This window comes from Vulpes vulpes, chromosome X (genome assembly GCF_048418805.1).
Source record: "Vulpes vulpes isolate BD-2025 chromosome X, VulVul3, whole genome shotgun sequence".
In the NCBI taxonomy this organism is placed as follows: Eukaryota; Metazoa; Chordata; class Mammalia; order Carnivora; family Canidae; genus Vulpes; species Vulpes vulpes.
Genome location: NC_132796.1, coordinates 77180366 through 77199204, shown reverse-complemented (window position 1 = coordinate 77199204; position 18839 = coordinate 77180366). Strand labels below are relative to the sequence as shown.

The following is an 18839-nucleotide window of genomic DNA, read 5'->3' as shown; positions in this document are numbered from 1 at the left end:
CAGGAAGCCTGTGTGTAGTTAGAAGCAGAAAATGATTCAGGGAAATGTAAGAAAATAGAGACAAAATCACAGAAAGACCTGTTTCCTGTGGTCCTGGTATTAGGGTTCCAGCCAAATAGACTAAATCTTTGATGAAGGCTACAGTAGATATGGTGACTTGGTACTCAGTTCCATTCCACCCTCATCCTAGAGTGTCATCCTGTAATGCATATGATGGAAGGCACACATACCAACACATTTCCCAGACCTCCTTGCAGCTGAAGCTCTGAATATGATTTAGGTTCAGCTAATCAGATGCATAGGCATGCAATTTACAAGGGTAATATGGCTTGTACTTCATTTCTGCTGCCTGTCCTGAGAAGCACAGTGGTTGAGTTGTTTATTCGGGAGGTTAGCAGAGGTCCCACGGTCTAGGTATTGACTATATGGGAATCCAGAGGTAGTGATAGGATATCCGTTTTGCTGGTGCAGGTTGTACTTTATGTGGCATGTTTCTGGAACTGATAGCAATAGTAATGGCTTCCCGTCTATGGCAGTAGTAACACGGTTCTAGAGCTGGAAATTTCCTGACCGTATGGAGAGACAGCAGCACTCTTTGATGGCTTGGCTTTGTGGTGTGCCTTTGAGAATCATTCTTAAAGGCTTGGCATCTGTTTCTACAGCTCTCCTAAATTATTCTCTAAGCCATTTTACACCCTGTAATAAATTTCTTCCTCCTTAGACCAGCTAGAGTGGCTTGTGTTCTCTGAAATTGAATTCTGACCAATAAAGAATGTAGTAGCAGGAGTGCTTAAAGGTAATAGCATTTCAGAAAGTGGGAAACTCAGATCGATTAGATAGCATGATTGGATTTGAAAGCAGTGATGATACTATTAGTATTAGAAGATGGGATGTTGATAGTCTATGACACATAATGGCAAACTGATCAAATTATCACAAGTGGGCATCTACAGTGAAGTGTCTATTGATGGAGCAGATAACTGCTACTACAGATTATTTTGGCGCTAATGATACCAAAAACCATGGAGTGGAATAACTTCTAATTGTGCTCTAGAGGTTTAAGAAATACAATGGCAATCTTAGGATTTAAATTCTAAACTCAAAGAAGACTATGAGTTTTTATTCTCTTATTTCCTGTTGACACAGAGCTGACATAGCTAAAAATTAGAGTCCAATCTTATGGGTTGCTAAATTACAATGTATGCCAAACTCACAGCCTTGTCAGGTCACTTTTATGAAAGTAAGGGCATTTATTTGATTAGAGTGAGACCTGGTAGAATAGAAATGGGGATATTTGAGTGAATTCAGAAGACTCTAAGTATTTCACCAATGAGCCTTACTTGCCAGTGGAAGCATGCTATTTGAGGAGGCTGGTTCTGCCTTGCTTGAACCAGCTAGGGAATATTGCTTGAAGGGAATGTTCCCTTACTTAAGCTACTTGCAAGGGAATGTCAGTTTTCCTCAGGTACCATTCCTACCTCCACTCATTGCTTCCGGACCTAAAACTAGAGTTAAGTCACAGAATGCTCCAAGGGTACAAGTAAAAGTCTGAACTGGGAGGAGATAATTATGAAATTTTGCTAATTTATCATGGAAGAAATCTGCAGAATATGCATAGGAATGTGTTTTGAGGATACTATACCACGGAGAAAGGAATGTAATTTTAGATTAGGCCAAATATATCAACACCTTAATACTTATCAGAGATTCTGGATTCAATAACTAGTTTGCCCAGTTGAAAGTGGTTCTTTTCGGCTCAGTTGACTGAAGTCAAGTCTGAAAATTAGCCCATATTAAATGAAGTTGATATGCCAGATATTCCTTAGTATAATGTACGGGAGATACTCCAAAGGCTTAAGGAAATAGAAACAATGGAGTACATTTATGATATATGACCCACTAACCTACATCCTAACCATGTCCCCAAGAGGATCTAGGGGATGTTCTCTTTCCCAAGGCATTGAAAAATATATCGATGAGAGGAGCCTTATTATTCTTGAAATATGCAATACTGGTAGTCTTCAGTAGCCCAGGGATAATGGTAAGAGATGCTGCCACTGAAAGGAACTTTCTTATTTCAATGAGAATAATGGGATCCTAGAATGGCAAAGACCAAGTGGCAGCACTTAATGACAAGAGATAGGGTGAGCATGGTTAACATGATAGAAGCATGGCCAGAGATATAATATGAATATTTGGACTTGCAGAGAAGTTTGATAGGAGCTAATTGTTCTTCAGTTTCCTTAGATGGAAATAAATAAGCAGCCTACTAAGTTTTAATTGATCTGTGTAGCCAAAAAATCTGTGTCTGGTGAACAAAGATCTAATTTAAGTCATTGTTATTGAGATTCATGGCCTCTCACCTAGTTTGCAGGCCGGAATCTGTTCACATACCCAGAGGCCCTTGAAGAGAAAGCCAGGTACACTTGAGGAAGAATTCCACAATACCATAAGTATGTAGTAAATTTTCTTTCTGGCTTTTTTTCTTTCTAGCCAGAGGGGGCCTATGGCCACTTACCAGGGTAACCATGACTGGGCAACTAGAAATACTCATACTTTTCAGAGATTGGACACTGAACTCACAGTTATCCACAGCCACTTAGAATACAATGATCACCCACTGATGAGAGTCAGGGCTTATTGGAGTCAAGAGACAGAATTTTATCCTGAATCTATCTATAATGGGTCCAGTGGATCTGCAAATAATCATATGGTTATTTCTCAGTTTATGGATGTATATTTAAAATAGTCACACTCAGCAACTGACAGATCTACTACATTTGCTCCCTGACCAGTGTAGAAAGGACTATTTATGGTAGAAAGGGCCACGTAGGGTTTGCTGTATCTGTCAATACCATATCCCTGGGGAAATCACAAAGATGAGTGCCCACGAAAGATATGAAGGATGGTGTTTGGTTATATGGGAGGTGGAAGAGAGATTTCTATAACATCCTCATTTAACTTGCCTATTTGGCTTGTGCAGAATTATATATAGGTTTTGGAGAATGACAGTTGATTATCAAACTTTAATCATTAATCCCAAACAGGATTTTTTAAGAAAGCTACATAAATCATAAGAAACTGCAGAACATTGGAAAGACCAAGATCTTAAAAGCAGCACAAAGGAGACATTACCTGCAGAGGAAGACAAATAGAATTAGAAGCTAGGAAATCTATCACCTTGCTTCTGGGATAGGGGAAAGATGTTCTGATAACAGAAATGGAAGTTGGAGTATGATGTGAGATGAAGGATAAAACACCCTTTTACTGGTTTTAAGCCTAGGAATGTAGCTACCAGGGTAATTTGTGTGCGTTGCTTTGAGGGATCTAGTGGTATAGGGCTCCCAGTGTCACATATATCAATCTTATTTTAAATAGCCAAAGAAATGGATTCTGGCTGGTAACAGTGGAAAAAGACTTTATTGAACTGTTGAGCTCATGGATCCACTAAGAAGTTCCCTGCAAAAGGAGCAATAAAGTCTGGACATCCAAAAGCACTTTAAGTCCTATCTCGGAACCAGAGTGTTAATGTGAAGATGCCACCACTGCCACCAGAATATATTCCCCAACTTTCCATCCTGCTCTGCTATGTATTAAAAAATTTCAAGGAGAAGCATCTGATTAACCAATCCTTGGTCACGTGGATAAGCCTCTAGCTGACTACCAGCTTCATAGCTGGGGCCTCCAGACCTACAACCATAAGGAAATAAATTTTGCCAAAAACCAAAGTAAGCAAGGTCGATTCATCCCCAGTTGAGGTTCTCTACATGAGAACCAGTCTGGCGGATTCCTTGGTTGCAGCCTTGGTGAGAGCCTAAACATAGCACCCAGCTAAGCTGAGCCCAGATTCTAACCCATTGAAATGGTGAGATAATAAATGTGTTGGGGTAACTTGTTACACAGCAATAAAAAACTGTCCATTCTAGCCTCTTAATGTACCTCTCTGTACTGCAGAAGCTAAAAAGCTAAAAGGATATTTTCTAGATTCCCTTGCAATTAGGATTCTGGTTATATTATAGGCCAATCAGATGCATACTCATGAGCCTTGAATGGCAAGGGGGAGCCTTGAAGACTATGCTTCTGCCATTTCTGCTGGTAAACATGGTTGCGAACATGTTTGCTCATTCTGTTGCAATTTAGTCACTAGCTTGTGGGTGGTGAGAAGTGGGATGCTTGGCCATTTTTTTGCTGGCATAAATCATAGCAGGTGGAGCATGGATCTGTAAGTAGCAGCTGTGGTGTTGATTTTTCATCATGGTAGCAGGAAGTAGCAGTTTCCTAATCATAGAAGAATTAGCAACTCCCTTGGTGGCCTGGCTCTGTGGTGTAGTTTTGGAAGTTGTTCTTGAAAGTTCAATTTAGAGTCAGTCCTCTTGATAGTTCTGTAAGCCACTTAATGTCTAGTAATAAATCTTTTCCGGCCTTAACTAATTAGAGTGAATTCTGTTCTCTGAAACCTTACCTTAACTAATAAAGGAGAGAAGTCCTCAAGTGATAACTAAGTGTAAATAAAAATGCATTGTAATTAACAATACTAATATCTTTTAGTAAACAATTTTTCGTGTTCACTATAATAGATTTGTAATATTTATTTTTATAAAGACAAGTAAAGCCACCTTATAATACATTTAATTTAATGTATAAGGTATAATGCAGTGGTTCAGTTTAACACAATTACATAAGATTTTTAATATTAAGAACAACTCATTTGCTTAACAAGGTAGCAACTATAAAACTATGTGGTCATTTTATTTCTCCTGCAGACTCAGAAAATAAATGTTTGCCTTTTTAGCTTGCATTTATAATCATCTTCCAATTCAAAAATCTAAGAATTCAATTTTAATTAAGATAAGCTAAACTTTGATATTCAGACTTTAAAACCATATCAATTATTAGTAACAATGCTCCTAAGTATCTCTTTTTGTAAATGTAACTGACAAAATATTCAACAGTATGTGCAATAGTGCCTTTGTATATAAGCATAGAACCTTGTGTCTTTCTAGAGCTACTATAATTTAACAAACATTGCAAAATAGCAAATGTATGATAGTGTACATATAAACTATTCACTAAGCTCTAAAATTTGGACACAGGGATCCCTGGGTGGCGCAGTGGCGCCTGCCTTTGGCCCAGGGCGCGATCCTGGAGACCCGGGATCGAATCCCACATCGGGCTCCCGATGCATGGAGCCTGCTTCTCCCTCTGCCTGTGTCTCTGCCTCTCTCTCTCTGTGACTATCATAAGTAAATAAAAATTTTAAAAAATTTTAAAATTTGGACACATTTCAGCAAATCATTTCTGAGAAAAGGCACATTAGCTTATTTACCAACTCTATGTTTAAGTGAGAATTTCTTTGAAAAGAGAAAGTTGAGCAAATCATTTTAAAGACAACACTAGTGTTTGGCCAAGTCCAACTTATGAAGTTTAAATGATCAACTTAAAATTCTTGAATCGCTTTGAAAATAACATAGTCTATGATGATGAAACCCTCTGTCTTTGTGTTAGGCCTTGTTCACAGTGTCCTCTTATCAAAGGCTGACTAAATCAATTCCTTTCCAGAAAGGGAGACGTCTTCGGTTATTCTAAAGAATTTTTGCCCTTTTATTGTTTCATATCTGAAAAGCCAAAGGGCTTAAAACCAAAGCCTTTTGTGAAATAAGAAGCTCCAGTGGATTATCTCTCCCCTCTCCTAAGTCAATTGATTAATAAATTGCTCTTGTCAAAAATAGCACAGAAGATTGAATAGGTTTGCTTGCTTTTTTTTTCCTTTAAAGTGCTAACAAAGCCCACTATCTCTAAATGGACGTTCATTATAATGACTGAAATATAAGCAGCATAAAATATGGAAATCACACATCTAAATCAGATAGATGGGTCAAAACTTTTTAGATAGACACCAGCAATTACTTTAACTATCATTACATACAAGTATACTTTATGAACTTGCCAGATTAATACAGTAATTCAGTCTATCTAATGTAGCTTAAAACATGACTGGTGAAAATTCAAAATCTAAAGCTAGAACCAAAGCAGTCACAGGATACTCTGAGGCAAATGCCACAAACAGCAGTGCTCAGAAGAATTTCAAGTAATTGCTCAGTCTAATGAGAGACCTATATAGTTAACTGTATTGTTTCTTAACCCTTCTATGAGACTGGCTTTATCCAGCTTAAAATTAAATCCAATATTGTTTCTCCTTATATTAGCCCAGAATCTTTTGAGTTCTTGACTTGTTTTTATCAGTAACAGTTAGAAGTGTGTCAGCAGCTTCTGAACCACTCAGGTAGGAAGAATGTACAACTTACTAAAAAACGATTTATTATTAGAAAACTAAACTAGATTAACTTTAAAAAGTTAGTCTTATTTCAGTTAGTTAACTTGAAAATGAGGTCCCCATATGGTAATCACTTAGATAATTAAGGCTATAGATCTAAGAGCCCAGAATTCTAAAGCATTCTAATAGAACTGAGGCAATTTGGAAGGTAGGGTTTATCAATGACAAGTCATCATCAATAATACTCAAACATAACATTATATTTTCAAAATTGTTAGTAATTCATATGTAAATAGCACAAATTATGAATTTTCTTACTAAAAGTGATATGGTAGTGCCCTCTGGTGGGAACATTTAGAGTATTTCCCTGATATCGCATAACATGTGAACTATAAAAAAGTTCATTTGTAATGAAGAATATCAAAATTAGAGATTACCACAAAGCAATGAATCACTGTGCTTTCACATATCTTCCTTTTAATCTTCAAACACATTGGGAACAAGATAAATCCCTGATCCTATTCCCAAGAATCAGGCTAATAGCTACAGCAATCTTGGTAAACTTGTCTATAATAGGCAATTCCTGTTAAGAAACTTATATCTTGGTTCTACAACTTAACTGAGAGGTCTTTGCATTTTCTAGTTTCACTTTTACATCTACGGGTTTCTCAAAAAACCTCACTAATGCTGGTTCATTCAACAAAGACGCAAGAATCTGTTCAAATGCAAATGACCACTGAGGTTCTTCCCTCAGAGAGGAGGGATCTTTCTTCAAGTGGCTCTCTGTTTTCCCCTCACTGGGTCCTCCAGAAGCACAGACTGTACCAGAGAATTCTTTGGCTGATGCTGTAGGGCTATGTAGTTTCCTTCCAACTTCTTCCATCCTGAGCAAAAGGCTGGTTACAAAAGCAATGGCTTGATATAACGACTCTTCTTCAGGGTCCCCATGAAATAGATTATATAGGGTCTTTGAAAATTGAATGAATTGTGACTGAAAGACACAAGTTAGAAATACCATATTTTTTTATAAAAAATAGTGAAAGAGAATAAAGGGGAAAGGAGAAAAATGAGTGGGAAATATCAGGGAGGGAGACAGAACATGAGAGACTCCTAACTCTGGGAAACAAACTAAGGGTGGTGGAAGGGGAGGTGGGCGGGGGGTGGGGGTGACTGGGTGACTGAGGGGGGCACTTGATGGGATGAGCACTGGGTGTTATTCTATATGTTGGCAAATTGAACACCAATACAAAATAATTTTTTAAATAAATTTATACAAAAAAGAAATACCATATTGATGTTAGATTTAGCAAAAAGAAAGAAAACTTAGAACAGTCTCCTATTTAGAATTTGTACCATTTAACCCTTGCCATAGAAGTTAAAGAAACTAATGATTAATTCCCAAATAAATCTTGGTTCTAGAAGGATGGGTATGAACCATGGAAGAAAATTCCTTTTAAATTAAATTCCTTCTCATACATTGCCTAATAGCAATACATTATATACATATATTATATATACAATAATTCTTGGGCAGCTTACCTGACCGCATTCCCTCAATGTTAGGTGGTACTTTTTTTTTTTTTTAAAAAAAGATTTTTATTTATTTACTTGGGAGAAGGGGAGGGGGAGAGGGAGGGGGAGAGGGGAAGCAGACTCCCTCCTGAGCGCAGAGCTTGATCTCACAACCCTGAGATCAAGACCTGAGCCACCCAGGCACCCCAGTGGTACTTTTAATTAGACAAATTCCCCTATTTCCTTACACATGGATTGTTCATTCATTAACCAATCTTAATGAAAGGCTTAATAATGTGTTCCCCTTGATCTTTCCAAAGGGCTAGAGTGGGCAGCTCAACTAGGACGACTTAAATTTATGGAAGAACATTTTGGGAACTATCTAGTAGTACAAGGTAGCTCTACAGGACCCATTTAGACATGTTTCTCTTTAAAGGCTGGGGTGGGACCCAAGTGGAGGAAAAATCTGGTTTGTTTGCTAATTGCCCCTAGATAATCCAAAGACATTTCTAAAAGATATTTGTCAATTAAAAAAAAATACAATTCTAACACAATAGTCCTATAAGTCAATCATCCTTAACTGAAAAGTTTATCTGTAAGTAAAAAGCAAATGCAAAGGATATACTTAATCAAAATAAATAGTACCAAACTTTTAAGTTTTATTTCTCTCTCTACCTTAGTCTGTATACTGCTTATTTAGAAAAAATTTTAGAATAAACATCATATTGATTCATTTAAAAAAGTACTTATTCAGCTACCAAATTACCCAGTCCACGAGGAATACTGTTATTTGATAGTTCTCATTTTGGTAATGTTCTGGAAATCCTCAGTATCTACACCAACAGATTTTAAATTTAAAAAACATATGAACATAAACTGACTGAAGGGTGCTTAAGAGATGGATTTAGAATTGTATCAAGTAGTAGTCATTAGTATTATTCCAGCAGGTTCAAATACAAGATGATTAGAAACCAGCATGTGACCTATTTTAGTAACTTCTTATTCCAAGTACCTAGCATTGGGTCTGTCATCTAGTAGGCACTAAAAAAAATGTTTACTGAATAAATGAACACTTCTAATAAAGCTGGAAATAAGAAAAACTGAAATGTATGTTTATACACACATCTTTTCTAGAGTCACAAATGTTGTCATAGCAGAGCAACTATTCTGAAACACTAAATGCATTTAAGTGTTTAAAGTAGAAAGCCATTAAAAAATTTGTTCCTACTCTTCTGTGCTCGTCTGAAACTTACAGAGATGATATATAGATTTAACTATTTTTGTAATAGAAGATTAGCTATTTTAGAGTTGGATACACCCACGTTCATAAAAACAAACAAGAACCTAGAATTTTTTCTTTGAAAATACTCTACCTGATTCATTCTTGGTAAATCCTTAATGTTTTCTTCTTTTTTGGAAAGCTCATCTTCCCATTGACTTAGATATGCTTGAATATCAACTTTTCCTTTGCCTGTATAAGTGGAATAAAACCATTTCATAATGAACAGTTTTATGAACATAATATTTCCCCAAATATCAGAAGGAATAATTACAATTGGAAATTATTTCATTAAGATATAAGATTCCACCTTTTAATAACCCAGGAAATAATCTGATTTTATCTTTTATTTCACCCACTGGCTTTCAGAATGTGTTTTCCATTTCCATTAAACTAAAACTTTTACTTTGGGGAGGCTGGGGACTAGGGAAGATGTGAAGAGAGGGAGAAGGATGCATTTTAGATTAAACAGTATACCCTGGCTTGACAATGTAGATTTCATTTAGCTGTCCTCATGCACACTATTAAGTTTAAAATAGCTTCTATGTGATATTATTAATATGCAGATTCTGAAGTTGTCCATGGTGGCTCTTAAAAAAATTTAAAAACCTACTATCCATTCATTCCTTTGAAGAGTTTAATGAAGATATTTAATGATTATAAATAATTACTTAAGGCCATTGGAAAACTAGGTAGATATACTGAACAACCTAGGGAAGGTGCCATATTTAAACAGATCTTTAGCAATTTATTATTTTCTAACTAAATGTTACTCAGAAACATGAGAAGAATGATGGACTTTTGGAGAGCAATTTGATAGCCTCAATCAAAATATTAAATGTGCATATTCTTTGGCACAGCATTCTCATACCTCTATGATTTTATCCTATCCTAATGAAATATGTATGAAAGTATCCTATAATGTAAGTATAAAGTGTTTGCTGCAACATAGTTTGCAATATAAACAACTGGAAACAACCTAAATGTCCATCAATATTGGTCTAGTTATGGAATTATGATACAACTAATCAATGGAATACTCTATGCCCATTAAAAAGAATAAGACAGATCCAAATGTACTGACATGAAAACACAACAATGATATAACACAAAATTGAAAAAGCAACTTGTAGAACACTATTTATGGAATGTTTCTTTTTTTATAAAAAAGAGATGTCTATATGTGTATATACATAGGAATGGGTCTGGAAAGGATATAGAACAAAATGTTTTCATATTTACTTCAGGATGGAGTTCAGTGGGAGTATGAAGACTTCTGTTTAAATTTCTTTTATTATTACTCTTGTAATTAAAAATAAGTATTTTTAAAATAGCAAAATTAAATGAATATGGGCCATTTACTGTAATTTCTGAGACTTAAGTATCAAGACAAAAAAGACTAAATTGTTAAACTAAACACAAAAAAGTGAAAAAGCTCTTAGAACAAATCAATGTCCTTTAAAGGGAATCCACTATTTGCCTTTGTGGCTAATTCTATTCACAAAAACAGTAACTTTAACTAAATGATATTCCTAATCATAATACCTTTTTCAGGGCTGTTTTTTAATGATGCCACTTTTTTCACATTTGGAGGCTTGGAAACTAGAGGAAAAGAAAACAATTGCATTTTGTAAAATATTTAACAAATAAGTACCTTTTGAAAGTAAAATATTTTATAAAAAGACTTGGGTACATGTTATCTTCTTCAATTCAGGAAACCATTTTTATTTATTTTAAAAAGAGTTTTATTTATTTGTTTGAGAGAGAGAGAGAGAGAGAGAGAGAGCAGGAGTAAGGGGAGGGAGAAGCAGACTCGTCACCAAGCAGCAAGCCCAACGTGGGGCTCGATCCCAGGACCCCAGGATCATGACCTGAGCCGAAGGCAGATGCTTAACTGACTGAGCCACCCAGGTACCCCACAAGAAACAAATTTAAGCTGACATGACTTCCTCTCATCAGAAGACAAAGTATTCAAGAACATTTATAGTAGAAAGAACACTGATTGTGGCAACACCTCATTGTAAAATCTTGCACAAGTCACTTCTCCTTTCTGGGTCTCTGTGCCCTTATCTATATATATTAGTCTCTTCAAACTTATTGTTCAAACAGTAACATATAGTAACTACAAACATACATTAAACAGGACTTAGACCTTTATAAGACATTCATGTTTGTGAAAAAAAGAGGTAAAGGACACAAAAATAAGTTTATAACACTTCTAAATTATGTCCTAGAGACAGACTCATCCCTGTCTCCTATACCTACAGTGATTTATAAGTATTCACTGTTTGAATAATAGCTATGACCTTCAATCATCAAAGATTCTATTGTTTCCACTGTATTTTAACATTTAGCATTTAACACTGTGTGTTATGGTAGCACAAAAAAATATGAAGTATTATTAACTCAAATTTTATTAATGATAGCTGGGTAAAAAATTATTTAAGCCAAGAAGATCTCTATGAGTGACTAATCATCAAAAAAAAGATACATTTTAAACAGGTATTTACCATGGAGCTGACTGAAATAAAGTAATTCTTCCTTGGAAAGTTCATCTCCTTTTGAAGGGTCCTTACATTTCACTTCAGTATAAGCTGAAAACAGATAACCCGAATCAATTTACTAATAATAAGGGACAGAAATGGGCCCTATAATAAGTGATCAAGCATATCTGGCGGCAGAGAGTTAAAAGGTCACTGTAAGAAAGACATGTGAAGAAACGTACAAGTGGTACTACTCTATAGCAAATAACAGGAAGTAGTTGATCACTTTGAGTTCTAGTAGTTCTCTTACTTGCTTTTCAATGGTTTTCTGAGAGCCATTACAAGTCGAAATAAAAAAAATCTGGCATTTTGAAATCTCTGAAAATGTAACCTCAGTCATTTAAGAACATCTTCAATAATGAGGCAAACATGAAGTTGAGGGCTTTAACAGATACACAGTGGTTTCTTTTTTTTTTTTTTTTCCATTTTTGAGCCTTCTACTTAAAGTCAATTCATTCCATGGCAAATCAGATATTCTGACAGTAATCTAACTTGACAATGTAAAGTCCTTCATATTTAAATTATTAGCTGGTTTATCTTTGGTTTTAAATGCTCTGTTTGTGTGAAGAGTCAAAGATGGCTTTAGATATTTGGTCTGGTAAAAAGTGGTTCCTGGCTATCCTAGGAAGACTCTAAAAGGAATCCCAGGTGTAGTTTTGACAAATTATGAGGTGCCACTTGCTTGTGTGTATTAGCCTATCTAAACTAAATGGTACTTTTGCAACATTCGTTTAGCTTAAAGCCTAAGGCTGTTTTCCCAAAATATGGATCAGGCCTGGGAAAGGCAGCCTCTGAAGGTCCGTGGAAAACACCAAAGTAAACTGGCATGGTATGGTATAATATTAGGGTAGTATGGTAGAATAGAAAAAAAACCTAAGCTTTGGAGTCAGACCTAGGTTTGTATCCCAGCTACGCAATTTATTAGCTATGTGATCTTTGCCCAATAATTTAATCTTTCTAAGCCTTACTTTCCTTATCATCAAACTTGGAAGGATAATACCACTTCTCAGGGATATTATGAGAATTAAGTAAAAGAATACATGTAAAAGTAAACACCTCAACAGAGCAAGTGCTCAATAAATGGGAGTGTTTTTTTGTTTTTTGCTTCCTTTTCCAAATGTTTAATATTCCTGCTGCCTAAATCTCATTTTTTTCTGAATAATCTGTAGTATTCCATGAGTTTGGCAGCTTGTCGAAAGTTAAATTCTACTCCTCAATGACAATAACAACATCACATCTCAATATTATACCAATGTTCAAAATGTTAGATAGTTCTTATACATGAACTATCATTAAATTAACCTACTAACTGGAAGGAAACTTGTGAACCCATCTGTTATACAGAATCTCTTCCATAGATTTCACTATAACCTTGTATCAGCAAAAGTACTGGACATATGATCCATGGTCCCAATGAAGCAATGACCTTATATCATATTGAAAATTATGCTACTTATTAAAATCGAATATCTGAAATTATACTTGTTAAAATGGAATCAACTCCTGTACATCATTAAAGACTGTTAAACTCTTACCTGGAGGAATATGCAGCTTAAAAAGCAGCTTAAGCTTGTCAATGAAACTTCCATTGTACATTGTATCTGTTCAATAAAATTCAATTACAAATATTCAGGTTTTCAAAGATCATTCAATCCATTCCAGCAACACAGATTAAGATACAGATGTTAGCCAGTAATTAGGATTCATAAACTTTCCATTACTTAAGCTAATAGTTAAACCACCACCCAGTCAGCCAGATTCTCTTCTTCAAGTGTAGAAGCAAAATACCCTTCATCAGAGGGAAAAAAGCTCTCCTGCTAATTTCCCTTCCCCCAAACTAAATTTTCTTTTTTTCTTTCGAATGAGGCCTTATGCCTCATTTGAGGAGAGAACTCCTCTTCAAGGGTAATTCCTAATAAGAAAGTATGCCAGGGTGTGGAAAAGCAAAGGAACAATGTAACTGATGAACTATCTATAGGTACAGCATGTTTGTTAGGATTATTTCTCTATCACTTTTCTAGGTTATGTGGTTGATTTTTACTCAGGGCGGGGGAGCTTCTCTTGAAGTATCCATGTGTCTGAATTGGGTGAGATATAGACATTTTCTTCCTTCATGTTAACCTTGAAAACATCCATATCTAAACAGCTTGCTTTTCTGAGAGTGTTGGGTCAAAATGAGACCAATATATTTAAGATTTAGTTACAAACACAGAAAAAGATCCACTTACTGCTAAAGATGGGGATAATGTAACTCAGGCTGATAAAATCTAATGTAACTCAGGCTGATAAAATCTAACTAAATTGATAAGAGCAGGCAGTACTAAGTATTTCTAGGGGTATCTTATTTTTTGCTTTTAAAAAAGAAAATTATTGGACTTCACCCTACCAATTGCTGAGGAGAAGTCTTTGAAGTTTATAAGGCAGTCACAGTTTTCATCCAACAATCTGAAAGTCCATAAGGCTAGTGAGTCTTTGTTTGCAGCATGAGCCCAGGGGCTCAACAATTGATATAACATTCTGAACTGCTGGCAGTCAATCTGGTATTGTTCCAAATATGGCAGACTGGGGTCATGGTACTTCAATACTGGACAACTCAAACACCAATAATAGGAAAAAAACAGCTCTTTCTATTAAGACAAATAAAAAGAGGAAAGTCAATAAGTCATACAAAGAATTTATAAAATTTATAAAATTATTTTCTGTTAAGCATGTCTACTAAAATAATTATAAAATATTTAAGAGTGGTAGGTGGTAAAAATTTTGCTTAAAAGTATTATTTTTCACCTGAAGAAAAACAACTGTACCTTAAAGAGGACATAAAGTTCATTCAATTCATGAAGGCTCAAATTCACATCTTGTGATACAACACGCACCTTTAAAAAGATTAAAAGCAATTTAAAATTTAACACTTCAGTATTTAACACATGAACCCATTTAGAAATTTCCCTCTGGTAGAATAAAATGATTTTCTTTGAACTTTTTAAATAACAAAGATAAATGCACCATTATGCCCTTTAAAAAGGTTGTACATAGACTACAGTTCAATTCTACTCTGATGTGTACTTTCACCTTTATCCCTTCATACCCAGTAACTGCCAAAAGGACATCCATTTAATGTCTATAAATATAAGCAATGGTATTCTAAGTCTCATTCCATATATTTCTCTTGCCACGTAAACAGTCTGTCAAGTCATCAAGTGGGACTGTCATGAAATACTTCAAAGACATTGGGAGAGATGTGCATTCCCTCTCTGTGCCAAGAAACATAATCCAAGAAGTAATGAGCTTAGAAAATATGTAATTTTATCTTAACTTGACAAATAAGTATCAATGGTATAATGATTTTGGTATTTAAGAAATGTAAAAGCAAAAGTAAAAATAAAAATTAATAAAATAGTGGAAATTAAAAATCTAGTATACTCAATAAATAAAAGAATTGGTTAATTTAAAAAAAGTAAAATAGACAAATACCTGGCAAGTGTGATAAAAGAAAACACAAATAAACATTGAGAAGTAAAATGATAATATAAACACAGGTATGGAGGTCATTAAAAGTATCCAGCACAGAGGAGGTAGCATTAACTATCTGTTGAATGAATTCTGTAAGCTTTATATCATTATATCTAAAAGTCTAGATGAAATGGATAATTTTTTTAGGAAAAGAATAAATTACCAAAATTAACCCAGGAAGAGCAAATTCTGAACAGACAAAATTGAAAAGGTAATAAAAAAATCTGCCTTCTACCAAAAGGCAGCTGATCCAGATGGTTTTATAGGCTCAATCACTCAAACTTTCAGGTAATGTATAATTCCTATTGATCTAAACTATACTCAAGCATAGAAAAATGTAATTTATTCCAAAATTCATTCTGACATGAGTGCAACTCTGATATGAAAACTAAAGTTAGCATACACACAGAAAGAAAATGTAAGCTAATGTTACTTCAGCATAGATGTAAAGAACATAGCTATTTAGTAAAATCATCAAAGCAAAATATTAAAAAAAAATATGACATGACCAAATAGGATTTTAAGAATCCAACATAAGTCTAACATTAGGAATTCCTTAATATAATTTACTACATTAACAAAGTTGGAAAAATATATAATATCAAGATATGGAAAAGTCTTTTGATCAAAACTAACACTCAATATTCATTTTTTAAAAATGTCTGAACCTGAATGAATCAGTAACGCTCCTGGTCAATAGTAGGCTATTAGTATGGTTTACCCTTGAATAATGTGAGGTTTAAGGGTACTGAACCCCTTGCACAAAAATCAGCATATAACTTTTGACTCCCCCAAAACTTAACTACTAATAGCCTATTATTGACCAGAAGCCTTACCGATAATATAAATAGTGGATTAACATATTTTGTATGTTATATATATTATATATTGTGTTCTCACAATAAGTAAACTTAGAGGAGAAAAAATATTAAGAAAAGCATAAGGAAGAGAAAATAAATTCACAGTACTGTATTTATCAAAGAAGATCCATGTATAAGTGAACCCACACAGTTCAAACCTATGCTGTTCAAGAGTACATAAGTTTTTGGGAAGTCAAAAGTTATATGTGGATTTTCCAGTACACAGGGAACCAGGGCCCCTAACCTCTGTGTTTTTCAAGGGTCACCTGTACAGCATGTGCCTACTATGGTATACTATTTGGTATGTTAGGAAAAGTGAGGGAGGCCTATATGTACTGATATGCAGTGACTAATATATTTCTGAGTGAAAAAAAGTAAGCTACAGAACAAAGTAACTGATATGATCTCATTTTAAAAACTATTATCACCCCATCACACACACACACTTACATCTATATATACATAGACAAATATCTGGAAGGATATATGCCAAATAATTTTAATATTAGTTACTTCTGGGATAGGGAACTTTTATTTTTTTATATTCCTGTCATGTTTAAATTATTTACAGTGAACATGTTTTGCTTATTTTTTAATGTTAATATATAAGAATAATAGCTCTATGCTAACTACGTCATAGTAACGTCACTGAATTATTTAATTGAAAGATAAACCTAGAATCTTCAGAAATGTTTATTTTCTCAGATTGGTGTCTCTGAGGATGTGGCCTTCAAGCAAACAGGTTAATAAAAACAATACATGCTTATGATAAAAGCTGAAATGGTACAGAAGGATGTATATACAGCAAAGTAAAACTCTCCCTCTCTCACCCAGGCTCTATTAATCCCATTCACCAGAGGCAACCAATATTAACAGCTTCATATGTAGCCACCCAAATATTAAAAAGGAGAGTATTTAAAAAAATAAAATAAAAAGGAGAGTATTTAAAACATACTGTTTTGTATCTTTTTAACCTTATCTTAGGTTTCCAAAGATAACAATATGTATTAGCAGCACTGACTACTATGTAGGTCAGCTGTTCTTATTGATGAAGCATGTCACAAATATGTTATGCTTAAATACCTATATCAAGCATTCAATATTAAAGGTCAAAGAACATTTTGAAGAAATCAACATAATTCGACTAGAAGAAAATAATTTACTACCTCTCAAAAAATTTATAGTAAGCTAAGCTGTGACAAGAATCTAGCTCAAAAGTTTAGTTATATTCATTTTCTTCACATGGAAAATCAACTTTTTAAAAGAACTTGGGAAAAAATGTTACTCCAATTAGTTTCCCCCCATAGGGTAGATACTCACCACATTCTGCTTTGTCGTTTCCTCTAGGGTCTGTATGACATATAATCTACTTCGACAGCGCATGCTGTGTATTTCTTCATAGCGAATATTACCATATTTCTGTAAAAAATATGATTTCAGTAGATACTCATTCATAATAAATATCCACTTTTCTTATAAATGAATTTCACCAGACTCAATTCTCAGAGGCCTTGGCTCTATTCCTACCTATTTTCCTAACTTGTTCAGTGGTTATGCAAATTTTCACCTCCCACATTTCAGTTTTTCTATATATTTTCTATATATTTCCTATATATTTACTATAGAATTTCATCTACTATGTGTCTAGACTAAGTGCAAGAACATTGGAAAAATTCTTAAGTCTTTAAGAAGAGAATAATGTTCACCTTTTTAAAAAAGATTTTATTTATTTATTTGAGAGACAGAGAGCATGGAAGAGAGAGATCACAAGCAGAGGGGAGGGGTAGAGGGAGAAGCAGACTCCCTGCTGTGCAGGGAGCCCAGTGAGGGACTTGATCCCAGGACTCTGGGTCATGACCTGAGCTGAAGGCAGATGCTTAACTGGCTTAATTAGGCCACCCAGGTGCCCTAATTTTCACCTTTTTATATGGTTATAGATGTTTAAAAGTGGTCATTATCTGTGAAAGCAAGTGAGTATTGTTTTATTATACATAATATTATATATATTATATATTATTATATTATATATATAATACATTATATTACAGTTTGTAATAGCAAACTGAAGGAATAACCTAGAACAGTTCACAGAATTCTTTTTTATACAATGCAATACTACTCAGCCACAGAAAAAATGAAATCTTGCCATTTGTAACAACATGGATGGACCTGAGGATATTATGCTAAGTGAAATAAGTCAGACAGGAAAAGACAAATACCACATGCTTTCACTTACAGGTGGAATCTAAAAAATAAAACAAAACAAAACCCAGGCTCATAGATAGAACAAAGCAGTGGTTGCTGGAAGGGAAGGGAGTTGGGGAGATGTAAAATGGATGAAGGGGATTAAGAGGTACAAAGTTCCAGTTGTAAAATTAAATAAGCCCATGGAGATATAAAGTACAGCATGGGGAATATAGTCAATAATATTGTATTAACTTTGTATGGTGACAGATGGTAACTGTACTTATTGTGGTGATCAGTTCACAATGTATACAATACAAATGTTGAATCAATAAGTTGTACATATGAAATTAATATAATATTGCATGTCAATTATACGTCAATAAAAATACACCAATACATAAATAAAGTGAAACTGGATTTTAAATTATGTCTTTACATATATTATTCTTATTCTTAATATACCATTAGAGATACAACTATCATTTAATCATTTAAACTATGCTATGTAATTATATTTGTGGTATAAAAAAAAACTTACCTCATTTGACTCTCTAATCAAATCTGCAATATCCACTCTAATATAATTGCCTTTTTCACCACTCACGTTTGAACTCTGCCTAACACTTGAAGGCAATGGGCTATCCTTATTAGTGACGCTGTCAAAGAACCTATCC

General features: G+C 34.5%; 1 protein-coding gene across 6 annotated transcripts in view; it reads right to left on the bottom strand.

The window, feature by feature from the left end:
* The window catches only part of TBC1D8B (TBC1 domain family member 8B), an 80341-nt gene that overhangs the window by 6510 nt on the left and 54992 nt on the right, over nt 1-18839 (bottom strand). For 2 of the 6 annotated variants that reach the window (XR_011998296.1, XM_026014892.2), the window contains exons 13-21: nt 18704-18833; nt 17299-17397; nt 14413-14481; nt 13995-14235; nt 13144-13209; nt 11576-11659; nt 10611-10667; nt 9160-9257; nt 7100-7265 (exon numbers count right to left, since the gene is read on the bottom strand). Coding sequence is in view for 4 of the 6 variants with exons in the window: in XM_026014892.2 (XP_025870677.2) it covers nt 7100-7265; nt 9160-9257; nt 10611-10667; nt 11576-11659; nt 13144-13209; nt 13995-14235; nt 14413-14481; nt 17299-17397; nt 18704-18833 (1010 nt within the window). In the remaining 2 variants the exon portion in view is untranslated. Of the gene's footprint in view, nt 1-4620; nt 7266-9159; nt 9258-10610; nt 10668-11575; nt 11660-13143; nt 13210-13994; nt 14236-14412; nt 14482-17298; nt 17398-18703; nt 18834-18839 lie in introns of those variants that run through there. The other 4 variants (XM_026014889.2, XM_026014891.2, XR_011998297.1 and 1 more) reach the window with 3 other exon arrangements.